Source organism: Pelodiscus sinensis, chromosome 2 (genome assembly GCF_052426305.1).
Source record: "Pelodiscus sinensis isolate ZL-2025 chromosome 2, ASM5242630v1, whole genome shotgun sequence".
NCBI lineage: Eukaryota > Metazoa > Chordata > Testudines > Trionychidae > Pelodiscus > Pelodiscus sinensis.
In genome coordinates, this window is record NC_143053.1 from 94854065 (window position 1) to 94867726 (window position 13662).

A 13662-nucleotide genomic window follows, 5' to 3' on the forward strand; every position below is an offset into this window, starting at 1 on the left:
TATTCCATTTTCAGTTCAAAGCATAAAATGAGAATTTGGGGAAAAGGAGCAATGATTTCACTTTACCTTCTAAACTCAAGAAAAGATACTAAGGAAAGAGACTGATCGTTCACATTTAACCTTAAATTCCTTACTTATTAATTTAGTAGAATCATAGAATCAGAGAACGGGAAGAGACCTCAGAAGGTCATCAAGTCCCGCCCCTTGCTCTAGGCAGGACCAGTAGGGATTGGTCCTTCTTTGATCAGGGAGTTGGACCATGAGACTTCCTGGGGTCTCTTGCAACCCTGATCCTCTTTGATTCTAGAATACTTATAATATTTTAAAACACAGTTCTCTCTCATCGGATTTGTTGTGAAAAGAGCAATCTATCCGACCAACGGCAAGAAGGCACCAGAAGTGAACATGACCAATGAGGACTCTCCAGCTGACAACATGCCAGTGAACACCTTCTCCTGGCCAAGAAGCTCTGCCACAGTCATACTTCTTTTCATCATCTCCAGGTAGAGCTACTATAACTCGTTCTCACCAGAGTTTAAAATCAATCACTACAAAAAGGCTGAAGTGGCTACGCTTCTCAGCGGCTCACATCATTAGCAATAAAGGCTGACATAGACATCAAGCACCTGTGCTTGCAGAATGCAACAGGTTCCCTGGACACTTTCCAAAATAATTTACAAAGGCTGGGTCCTAATCTACAGGAGTCTTGTTGCACTGTCTGGAACCCAACTGAGCACCACTTCAGTGAATGCCTTGCTCTCCATAGTGCTAATGCGACACTGGAAACAGAACATTCTTGGTGCTAGGCTGTCAGGCTGAGCCCAAACCAGATGGCATCAGATCAGATGGTAGAACCTACAATTTCAATAATTTATTTCCACAAAAATAAATGCACTTAAAATGCACAATCAAGAACACAAATCCATGTTCTTTTGCCTGAAGGATTCGAGAGATTTTTTTCTGGGCTCTTGTGCTATTTGGAAGCAATACTGACAAGTACAAAATAAAAACCATAGATGTGTATGTAGATGGGTAGATTAGATATAGGGGATTCGACCTCTGTAACATTTCTAGGATGGCAAGATGTATAAGAAAAGCAGCATGTCTTTGTGTGAGTATGCAGCATAAGCAGCAAGAAACTGGTGTTGCCATTTCTCAAAAGGAGTGAATAAGACGACAGTCTGCAGTTCTGTAAGCAATGCAAATGTAGTTTTGTGGCATGAACACTAGTATGTTGCATTCCAGGTTACAGAATGGGAGTAGGTGCCTCGTACTTTCGGGTGGAAAATGCAGAATGTGGGCATGATTTCATAATCTTATCACTTTGAGCAGTGGGTGGGAGGTTAGTGACACAAATGGTTGTTTGCGGTATTTTAACTGTCTCTTTTCCATACGTTCAGTTGCTTGATTTTGTTGATTTTTTTTCAATTTATCATAGTCTTAGAATTTCCTGCATTTGTTTTGGTTTTGTTTTTTTATTCAAGTGATGTATGTTCCCCCACCCCCTTTCACTACTGATAGGTGTTTACAATCTAAATTTTAGTTTAATTAATCCCCTTTTGGGTTAGGATTTTGATAGCTTTTTTATTATTTACAGTGCTTTGCAAAAATTAATCTAACATGTTGTGTTACAAGTTGCATTTTACAAGTGCAAATATGCCAAATTTCATATTCCTTATCAGTATATCTTCTGATTTCAGAAAGGTCAGCAATTTGTTATAGACCTGGCTGGGGTCAAAATACATTCTCCTAATTAAATTCAGAAGCATCTGCATAAATATAAGATTCAGTTTAGGATAGGTGGGGCGGCTTCTAGTCATTATGATTCTAAAGAAAGCCTCCCAAGCATGAACAGAGTGCAAACCTATACAGGCTGAGTATGTTGCATGAAGAAAGTCTGAAACAATAGCTATATCGGACAGGCAAACTCTCTATATTCAGCTCAATTTATGTCATCTTAATGTACATGTAGAAAGGAGCTTTCTCTGTGTTTTTCATTGAAATAGGAAGTGGTTGCAGTTCACAGAAAGATGGGAATACTACTAAACACACTTAAAGAACTTTTCTAAACTGCTTCCTATAATCTCAGAACATAACAATACACACTATTGCAAAAATGACACAAAGCTGGCAAACATTTTCCTGGTGGACAACAGAGTTTTCAACTGTCTTTTATAATCCAACCAAGGCAGAATGAATCATCAGTGTCCCTACAGTAATATTCTAGATGTTCACTATTTCATCCCACTTACAGATGTTTAATTTACATATCTGAACACCACACTTCATGTTTACACTGAAAATGCTTTTAGTTTGGTGGTTTTGTCTTTCAGAAAATACAATTTAAATGAATGTGGACAATCAATAAATTAGCTACATGTTGCCAAATTTACTCAGTGATAGACCTCAGGTGCCCTGCCTTGAACTTTGCATCATCATTTATGCCATTGTAAAGTGAATGTAAAATGCTACCAAATCAGAATGGCAGCAATTTACCCCCATATTGCTTGGGTGTTAAAGTATTATCCAAGGTGCGAGGTAGAAGAGAATCCAGCTCAAAGTCTCTACAGAGTACAAGATAAGTCTGACTGGAAAATAAAGAATTCTATTTCACTCCTGGAAAAAGGGCTTTGATATTTGTTTTCTTTACAGATCAGGCAGAGCTGGCACCTGAACCAGAGTTTCCCCACAATAGACACACAGACCTAGATGGGACCTCCTGGGACCTCTGCTCCAGCCACCCTTGCTATCATAAGCAACTCCACCATGTCTTCCCGTTAATAAAATGTATTAAGTTCTATCTTAAAACTAGCTAGGTTGTTTGTCCCCACTATACCTCTTAGGAGGTAGTTCTAGAACCTCACTCCTCTTATGGTTAGAAGCCTGCTTTCCAGCCTAAAAGGACTCACGGGGAGTTTATATGTCATTGTGCAAAAACTGTTCTTTAGATTGTCCTTCACCTCCCACCCCAATATATTTAGAGAGAACAATAGCACTCCCTTCTCAGCTTTAGTTTTGCTAAACAAGCTTTTAGTCTTCCTTTGTGAGATAGACTATTCTCCTGATCATCCTACCGTAGCCTCTCTCTGTACATGTTTCCATTTCAGTTCCTCTTTCTTGAATATAGGTAACCACAACCACTCATAAAACCTCACCTGGAATATTGTGAGTGCCTTGTACAAAACCATTACTAATTCCTCTCACTGCTGGAAATCACTCACCTGTCACTAGCCTTTTTCACAGCTATATCAATCAGTGACTCCAGATTATTTCCTATAACTCACTCTCCTTCAATGTCCTCACTACTTACCAAAACCAAGTCTAAAGCAGTATTATCATTACATTCCAAGTGAATACTCTAATGCTAACTAGCGACTGTTTTTCTAGGTTTTAATGACTCAGCATTTTCCAACTCCTCAAAAAAAATTTAAAAATTACCAACTAGCTCCATCAACAATGGCAGAGATAATGGTAAGGAAATGAATCCTTATCCAATATTGTGAAATGCTGGCTAACCTAACCTAACCTAACCGTTTTTCACAATATTCAAATATATCTTAGGCTATTTGCGATTCTAATTATGTCTAATGATGTCTACAATTTTTGTAGAACACTCTTCTTCAACTCTAATCTGGAAACTAAGTGATGCACTACAGCAGTGTTTCTGAAAGTGTACCACAGAAACACTTTCAGAAACACTTTAACTGGCCGTCCCGGTTTGTTTATGTATTGGCACTACGGCCATGGAGCCTCACGGCTTTCATTGGCTCTATTTCATCTTTTTCATGGTACACTTTCAGAAACACTGCACTACAGTGCCTGAGAATTGTTTGAATGGAATAGTGTTTATTTTTTTCCTCATAAATCAGTGATCCAAGACACTTAGGGCTTATCTGTACACAGACGTACAAGTTCAAATTTTTATTTAGATAAATTTGTTAAAAACAAAAATTGTGTGGACACTCTTACATTTGTTTAAAACTGGTTATATAATGTAGCTTGTGCCTGTAAATTTACCAGTGCAAGATGAACTGATAAGCCATTTTTATACTGATCTAAGAGCTCCCACGCAAAACACATTTAAATAAAATTAGTACAAAATCACACCTTTAACTGATGCAACTTGGCATGCAGAGCATGCCTAACAAAATGATAGAAGATACTGTACTGATGACTACTTTGCAGAGAAACAAGGATTTCAAATATTTTTGAGCTAAAACTTTAGATGTCATTCACAGTTCACTGTATTTCATAAAGATATAATTTATTGGATTATCCCAGATCTGACATTACCAACACATGAAAGATGTAAAGCATGCAGAATCTGCATAAAATAACTTCAAAATAACCCACTGAAAAGAAACCAGCCCTTTTGGAAAATTAATGTTCATTAAAAGTCAGTAAAGTACAAATTTTAACAAATATTGTAATTCATTAAGTCATTGTTACTCAAAAACAGCCTCAAATGTCTGCTGTATTGGCCAGATTTGTGTATAAAGGAGCACTGCCTCAATGCAGATGTCTTTTACAGGTACTCAGAATTACTTAATAATGGAATTTATCATAGACATGAAGCCAAACATAAGGAATTATAGTACTTAGTTCTTATATCGCACTTCTCAGCCATATATTTCAAAGCACTTTAGAAAAACCGTCAGATGTTAAAGGCATATTAAAGGCAAAAAAACAAAACACAGAGATGTGAAATTGAAAGAGAAGTGACTTCCCAAAATCATATACAATTGTCAGTGGCAGAGATGGGAATAAAACTCAGGTCTAATGAATTATAGTTCAATGCTCTGTTTACTAGATTATCCTGCCTTCATTGATTTTACAACTGTACATACCCATCAGGTGAAATTCTGGCTCCATGGAAATCTATAGCAGCTTTGCCACCTAACCTCAAAGGAGCAGAATTTCACTTTGAGACTGCACAATACTGTACTGATTAATGTGTCAGTAAAATTAGATAAAAATGACAGAAAATGTTCTGCTGTGATACTGCTGTGATAATTAAAAATGGGGCATTAACAGTTTCTCTACATGTTTAATGCACATGATAGAATAAAGCTGTAAGGCAGAGTCCCCAGTGGTAAAGTAGTTCATTCCATTTAGACCAATATTTACATACACCTTTAGGGAAGCAAATAATTCATGCAATTGTTCTTGTTCCCAGGCTTAATTTTTCTATATGACATTTATTCTCTCTCTTAGCAGATAAAAGAGAACATCCTCAGATAAAAAAAAAATCCAACCACTAAAACCAGAGGAAAAATCCCTAACACGGAGCATACAGAATCTGATATCATTTTTACATAGTTACCATGCCCAACAGCTGCAATTTTAAATGGGATTTATAGGATGCTGAAAATATATGTAGGATGCCATTTGCAGATACTACACTGGAGTATGTCTACACTACAAAGTTAATTTGAACTAACGGATGCTAGTTCGAATTAACTTTAATAGGCGCTACACTAGCGCTCTGCTAGTTCGAATTTAAATCATTTTACGAGGATTAAGCCTAGTTCAAACTAGCTAGTTCGAATTAAGGGCTGTGTAGCCCCTTAATTCGAACTAGTGGGAGTCTAGCCCTCCCCAGGTTTCCCTGGTGGCCACTTTGGCCAACACCAGGGAAACTCATCTGCCCCCCTCCCGGCCCCAGACCCCTTAAAGGGGCACGGTCTGGCTACGGTGCCCGTGCCAGGTGCAAGCCTGCCAGCACCCAGCCAGCAGACCCTGCACCTGGCACGGATCGAGCCACCCACCCGATGCCCCCCAGCCCTCCCCCTCTTCCTGGGACCAGGCTGGCGGCTCCCGGGAGCTTGCCCGGGACCGCAAGAGGCGGGCACCCGCCTGGGCTAGTGCGGACATCGTGGACCTCGTCCACGATCTCCGCACTGGGCACAGGAAAGTGGCCGTCTAGGGCAGGAGAGCTGCCAGCCTGGCCACCCAGGAGCAGGTGTGCAAGAGAATCAAGGGGGTCCACTGAGACCCCTGACCCTGAGCTTACAATGGCCGTCCTGGGTCAGACCAAAGGTCCATCTAGCCCAGTAGCCTGTCTGCTGACAGCGGCCAACCCTATGGACCCTGGAGGGGATGGACCGAAGACAGTAACCAAGCCATTTGTCTCGTGCCATCCCTCTCCAGCCTTCCACAAATCTTGGGCAGGGACACCACTCCTACCCCCTGGCTAATACCACTCCATGGACCCAACCTCCATGACTTGATCTCACTTCCCTTTAAACTCTGTTCTAGTTCTAGCCTTCACAGCTTCCTGCAGCAAGGAGTTCCACAGGTTGACTCTTTGCTTTGTGAAGAACAACTTTCTGTTACTAGTTTGAAGCCTGCTACCCATTCCTTTCCTTTGGTGTCCTCTAGACCTTCTTTATGGGAACTAATGAAGAACTTTTCTGTATGCACCCTCTCCACCCAACTCCTGCTTTTAGAGACCTCTATCATGTCCCCCCTCCGTCTCCTCTTTTCTAAGCTGAAAAGTCCCAGTCTCTTTAGCCTCTCTTCATATGGGACCTGTTCCCAACCCCTGATCATTGTAGTTGCCCTCCCCTCTCCCAGCCTCTCTCTTCCCCTCTCCCACCTCCTTTTCCCAGTCTCCCCCAGTTTTGTTCAATAAAGACAGATTCCATTTAGGAAGACACGTTATCTTTATTTTGTACTTCAAGAAGAGGGGCTAGGGAAGGGTAAGTGGAAAGAGGTGAGGGAGGAATGGGGCACGAGCCCCCGATGGGGAGGACTGGGCTGGCTCTGCGGGTTTCTGGGGGTGGAAGCTCTCCTGCAGCCCCCCAATTGCCCCCTCTCCCCAGATGGCAGCCTGCGGCAAGTGCAGTCGGGCTGATGGCTGAGTGGTGTGATGTGCCCAGTGTGGGTACTCCGGGCACTCCAAGCCAGGACTGCTTTGCAAGCGGGGCACCCCTGAGAACTGTCTGTCCGGAGTGGGGGTCGGGACCCTTTAAGCACAGCCCTTGGCTAGCCTGAGACAGCATCTCCACGCTCTAAGTCCTCCTCTGATGCCCTGCCGGCACTGCTTCCGGCCATCCTTAAGCCCGGTTCAGGGTCCACTTAATGTGGACATGCTAGTTCGAATTAGCAAAACGCTAATTCGAACTAGTTTTTTAGTCTGGATCCGTTAGTTCGAATTATCTTAGTTCGAATTAACTAATTCGAACTAAGTTAGTTCGAATTAACATTGTAGTGTAGACATACCCCTGTAGACTAATATCCCAAGGGAAACTGGAATGAGGTGGAAGCCTTGTTTCTTCAGCAATTTTAAATTAGACTGGCCAAGTTGTTCAAAAATAAAGAGCTAGGGCACAATCCTGAAATGTCAGAATGTTCAGTGAAGAACATATAGGTCTCTGCCACTTCTGAAGGTTTAGCCTTTATGGGAAGAAAGGGCTGACTTGCTCAGGGTTCAAATTTGGATGGGTCATAAAAGGTCACCAACCTTGTCCCTTTTTTTCTTGAGACAGCCACGTGGTTCTTTACTTTTTTGTTTTAAAAGTAAGTTTTGAACTCTTATGGCTATGGAGAGTAAGCTAATGGGATATCTGAACCCTACCAAGGAGTGATCCTACATAGCCCATCAAGACAACCAAGCCTCCTTGACGACTAACCATGCATCTTTTCCCTTCTCACAGCTGAGAAGGCCTAACCTGGTCAGGAGTATGAGCCTGAGGCCAAATGGCTGTCCCTCTTACTCCAAGCACTGCTTGTCTTCCCCCTGCTGGACCCCGTGTGCAGACCCAGGCAGACATTTTTGAATACTAATGAGACTGACAAATATTTGCTCCCCACAGGTACTTATAGACTTCAACAAGTAACCCAAGTACCTCTGTTTTCTTTCCAAATCGGGCCTCAGACACTGTGATATATAAAAGTGCAGGGCCTCCCAAAATCATGAATTCCATGTCTCACCATCACAAATTGAAAACTCTCCATGACTCACTTGGTATTTGTTCTGGTTGTAGGGTATGGTAGCTATTTTAGGCTACCAGCTGGACCATCCTTGTAGACAGGTCAAAAATTACAAGGGAGAGCCTCTGACTCTTGTGGTCTTTAGTTTGTGAGGGTGTCAGTTCAGCAAGTCTCAACTAGACCTCTAGTTTTGATTTTTAATGTTAGAGATGGATGGTTAGAGAGTGTGTGGGATGCAAGAACTGGATACAGATATTAGCCAGTGGCCCGTTGGTCTTTCTGTAGGTTGCATGACTAGCTAATTTGGTAGGGTCAGGTTTACATACTTGTGCCTCATAAGTTGCTAAATGAAATACTAGGATAGATGGCATGTAAAAATTGCTTCATAAACTCTGCAAATAGTATCACAGAAAACCAATAAAAAAAATGTTCAAGTGTTTGCTGATGTCATCACTGACATTTACATATTCACAAAAGCAAGAATAGAAACCACAATCTTTTCTTCCACTGCTCTGAGGTTTTCATTGCAATTTTCTTTAAACTTTCTGTGATGCAATTTATTAAGAAATAAGATTTGGAAAATCAGACTATTTAAAACCACTTTCAAATCTATAAGAATGTACTATTTATAGGGCACCTAACTGTTAGGGTTAGCCTTTAGAAACAATCTCTGGGCTGAGTGAGATGAACTATATTAAAAGTTCTACGGCTTTAGGGAAAGATTTTCAAAAGCTCAAATTAGTGTTTGATGCCTTACTGCCTTTAGGCCCTTTGGAAATCTTCCCTCTTATCCTACAGGCAAAGAAGAGTTTCTTTCCCTCGTGAACCTTTTAACTTGGCATTTCGGTCTCTTTAGAAAACAGTAAAGACCCCAGATCTATCAAAAGACATAAAACAAGAAAACAGGGAGAGTGTGAGGAGAATAAGTAAGGAGCTTCGTCCTGGATTTAGCAGTGACTGCCTTTTACAGGTGCAAGCTGCAGCTAATGAAACCTGCCCTGCTGTAGGCAGACTGCTAGCACAATCTATGTTTCAGGAGAGGGAAGAAAAGCTCCCCTTAACTGGTAAAATGACTGAAAGCTAGATAAACAGGCATAGTCATTTCCACCCAGAGTTTCTTCTATAGGTAAAACAGCTTTGGGGGCAGGAGGAAAGAAAATCTAATTAGCACATTTTAAAGGCGTTTTAGTGAGGAAAGTAACTGGGTAAAAACAATACGTTATCATTTCCCACTTCAGGTCATTGTGCTGACAAAGAGAAGCTTTTACTACTGACAGAGCTAAGATAGATAGGGCAGAATGACCTGGGTATCATGTCAACAAAAGCGTCAACTTAAACCCAAGTTCAAATCCTTCATTTCTGGAAGAAAGGTAAGAGGCAGAGAGGCCACAGATTGGATTTTAGATTTTAGGCTGGGCCTGGCAATCAGAAAAATGCCTTCTCTCATATTTGACTTGCAATTAATTTGAAAGAATATTCACCATGGGAAAATATGGATCCGTAAAATATCATTTGTGTAAAGCCAACTCTGACTACCATTGCAACTTAAATTTATAATGATACCACAATAAACGAAGGGCAAAGGACAGAGTTCAGGACAGAAATATGGAATTTAAAAAGGAAGTGTTCCATTAGTAGCTACAAGACCCGCAACTGTTAGAGGCTAAATTCTCCTTCCAGCTCATCATTGCCTGAAAGGGAAATATGAAAAAAAAAAAAAAGGAGACATGCAGAGTCAAATTTTCCCACAGTAGTCAAATTTCCACACAACCTGGAACAGGACACAGTCTTTCACTGCTCAGCAGTTCAAATGTAGCTCAGACACCAAAATGTATTATCTTCTGAAGGCTGTTCAGTAGCCTGCCTGAAATGAATTTGTGCTTGTAATCCAGCTCCTAGCAAGCTAATTGGTCTCACTGCTAGTAGTCTTGACAGAAGGGCCAAAGAAACAACTAGCTTGCTGCTTCCACCTTCAAGGAACAAGAGAGAGAACACTTCCTCCTGCTTTCCTCAACCCAGGAGCAAGAAGAGAAACCAAAAAGCAAGAATACTCAGCAACTCCGGGATTGGTGAAGCCATATGTGCCCCTCCCTTCACCTGTACAGACTTTCATTAACAGGGCCATGGCCCAGCTTTAAACACTGTCTATTTGGGGAGGGAAAGGCATTGGTTTGTTTTTTACCCTTTCCTCACAGTCTGCCTTTTGTAGTCTCAGCAGCAGCAGCATGTTCCTGCTAATTACTCGGTCACTCTTTTACTGCAGATCTTCTAAAATAATTAATCCTAGTCTGAGCCAGAAGGAATGATGAGCAGGCCCCTGCTGACCAAAAGCATGTACCAGAACACTACAATCTACAATGGTTGCAATGTCATGAAATTATTTCCCAGTGGAAATGGCTCACTGATGTTGCATGTGCAATATTCTCTAAAACCCAGTCATTGCTTAACCTTGCCGTGGCAATAAATCTGTATCACTGCTGTGATGTCTTCCCTCAAGAATTCAGCTCTTCTCCTTTGTGATATAAGCTGGTTACTCCTAACTTGGATATCTGGCAATGAAACTGTGCCAGCTATCTCCAAATGACTCCATTACCACATATTATAGTAACTGAATCATCTACCAAGTTACCAAAAGGAGAGGCCAGACCTTTCCTAAGTTTGCATATATTTGCATTTTATATTTGGCAGCAGTTTATAAAATAGGAAAGATTCACTTACCTGATGGGATAACCTGTATCACCTTTTCCCATATTCCATCTGCAAACGTTATGGAGCAGAAATAAAAGCCCATGTCTGCTTCAGTGGTCTTGATGAAGTTTAGCGACTTGCCTTTTGAGGAAGCATTTATAAAGCGAACTCTGTCTTTATATTGGTCTTGAATATACACACCATACCTCGGGTGGAAAACAGCAATGGTTTCTTTGTCAGTGGCAATACTCTTAACCCAGGACATCTGGGTTATATTGGCTGTCTTCGGATATATGCATTCCAGATTCATATTACTGGTAAGTTTGACAGTTGAATCCACAAATCTTCCTTCCACTGTAGCTGAAACATCACATACAAACACAGCCATAGCATTAACTTGTATTGTGTATTAAACTTGCACAGACTTAGCGTTAACTGTATTAAACTTTCAAAGTACAACTAGCTAGCTAACATTTTAAGATCAAGCAAAATAATGTAGACAATGAAAAGCCTGGCAGCACAAGAATAAGCCCAGTAAACGCCTTATGGGTATTATTACTTGTATCTATTAGTTTTTCTGAATGGTTTCAGATTATCTAAGCCACACAGAAATACTGTTGAAGTCTGATTCTGTCTCTCCCAAAAGAAAAAAAACAGCACACTTTGTTAAAGCAAAAGAAAATAGTCTTACTTTCATAAAAATGGAGAATAAGAAGAAGGCGGGCAAGATAGTCCATCTCTGTGTACACTGGAGTAGATTAGTATGTGATACAGCTTTATTCAGACTCCTTTCACCGTATGCTATTTCCTAATCAACTGTTACCATTGAAATCTTTACTTTTGAAATGAGACACATGAAAGAAACAATGTGTTTTTACTGTCTCATAAACAATAGCCCCATCTATAGGCAATCAGGTTCACAGTACAGTTCAGCTATTTACATCAGATGCACTAAATATCTGTCAAAAGTCACTGGAACAAAAGCTCCCAATCTGGAAAGAACTTTAAAAATATGGATGATTATGATGATGATTGACTTATATGAGGCAGTGGCTCCCAGTCTTTTCAGACTACTATACCCCTTTCAGGAGTCTGATTTTCTTGTAACCCCACCCAAACAAGTTACACTTCACTTAAAAATTAATTGCTCACAAATAGCAGACATAAGAATACAAAAAAATCCACAGCACATCATTACTGATATCATTACTTACTCTCTAATTTTACTATTAAAAAATAAATAAAATAGAATATAAACATGGTATATGTATGTCTGTGTATAGACTATAGAGCTGTATAAACAAATCATCTGTATGAAATTTTAGTTTGTGCTGACTTCACTAGTGCTTTTTATGTAGTCTGTTGTGAAACTAGAGAAATACATAAATGAGCTTATATACCCCTTAGAAGACCTCTGTATACCTTAAGGGGTTCATGGACCCTGGTTGAGAGCCATTAATATAGGGATCCTTAATTTTCATCTATGAAGGCTAATAAAATTCCTACTGTAGCCAAATAAAAAAGACGGTTACTTATCTCGTAACTGTTGTTTTTTGAGATGTGTTGCTTATGTCCCCTGGAATGGCGCCGGTATGTCCTAGCATATAACCCCCTGCTGGCCCTCCACCGCCTCAGTTCCTTCTTGCCAGAGATTCCAATGAAGGTGGAGGTGGGCGGGATCGGATTGGACATAAGCAACACATCTCAAAGAACAACAGTTACAAGGTAAGTAACCATCTTTTCTTCTTCGAGTGTTTGCTTATGTCCATTCCATCTAGGTGATTCCAAGCAAACCCCTAAGGAGATGGGGTCGGAACCTAGAGCGAAACAGACTGCAGCACTGCCTAACCTACCGCTGTGTCCTGACTAGCTGGTTGCGTGATGGCATAATGCTTGGTGAAGGTGTGGACTGAGGACTAGGTGGCTGCCTTGCATATGTCCACGACCAGCACCTGGGCTAGGAAGGCTGAGGAGGAGGCCTGGGCCCTAGTCGAGTGGGCCATGATAGGAGGGAATACCCTCCATCTAAGATCGTAACAGGTCTTGATACATGGTGTAATCCATGACAAAAGACACTGAGCTGATCCTGGGGAACCCTCTATCCTGTCTGCTATGAAGACAAACAACTGAGTGGACTTGCGAAACGACTACTCCTGTCTAAATAAAAGGCGAGAGCCCTCCTAACATCCAGTGAGTGGAGTGCCCTCTCTTTCTTATCCGCATGCAGCTTTGGATAGAACACTAGCAGGAAAATCTCCTGGGACGTGTGGAACAGGGAAACTACCTTAGGGAGGAAAGCCAGGTGAGGGTGCATTGTCACCTTGTCACTTGAAATCACTGTGTACGGAGGCTCTGAGGAGAGGGCCCGCAGCTTAGAAACCCTCCTGGCTGAGGTAATGGCCACCAGAAACACTACCTTCCATGAGAGGTGGGAGAGAGAACATGTATCCAATGGCTTGAACAGTGGGCGCATGAGCCCCCGCAGCAACAGGTTCAAATCCCACTGCGGCACTGGTCGATGCATGTGGGGGGAAACCTGTCCAATCCCTTGAGGAAGCGTTTCACCATATCCTGCGCAAAGAGCAACCTCCTGCCCTCCGCCTGGTGGAAGGCTGTAATGGCCACCAGGTGTACCCTAATTGATGAGGTGGACAGCCCCTAGCCCCAGAGGTTGAGACGGTAGTCCAAAATAAGGGGAATAGGGGCCCTTTCTGGGACACCCCTTTCTGACTGATCCAAATAGAAAACCTCTTCCATTTGGCTAGGTAGAAGGATCTAATGGAGGGTTTCCTACTTTCCATGAGTACCTTCCTCACTGGGTCTGAGCAAAGGAGTTGCCACTGATCAGCCAAGCCTTGAGGTGGAGGGATTGGAGGTTCGGGTGGCACAGCCGACCCTGGTCAAGCTCCTGCATTAGCCGGGACCATCGGCAGGGGGACAGGATCAACGATCAACAGTGACACCAGAGTCGTGTACCAATGTTGTCAGGGACGGTCTGGGCCTATGAGAATGAGCGTGACCCCACCTTTCCTGACCCTC

General features: G+C 41.8%; 1 protein-coding gene across 2 annotated transcripts in view; it reads right to left on the reverse strand.

The window, feature by feature from the left end:
* Nucleotides 1-13662, reverse strand: part of CD226 (CD226 molecule) — a 92258-nt gene that overhangs the window by 40858 nt on the left and 37738 nt on the right. Inside the window, exons 1-2 of one of the 2 annotated variants that reach the window (XM_014572699.4) lie at nt 11315-11455; nt 10654-10983 (exon numbers count right to left, since the gene is read on the reverse strand). In XM_014572699.4, the coding sequence (XP_014428185.2) occupies nt 10654-10983; nt 11315-11360 (376 nt within the window). In that variant the 5' untranslated portion in view covers nt 11361-11455. Of the gene's footprint in view, nt 1-10653; nt 10984-11314; nt 11456-13662 lie in introns of those variants that run through there. The other variant, XM_075921041.2, reaches the window with a different exon arrangement.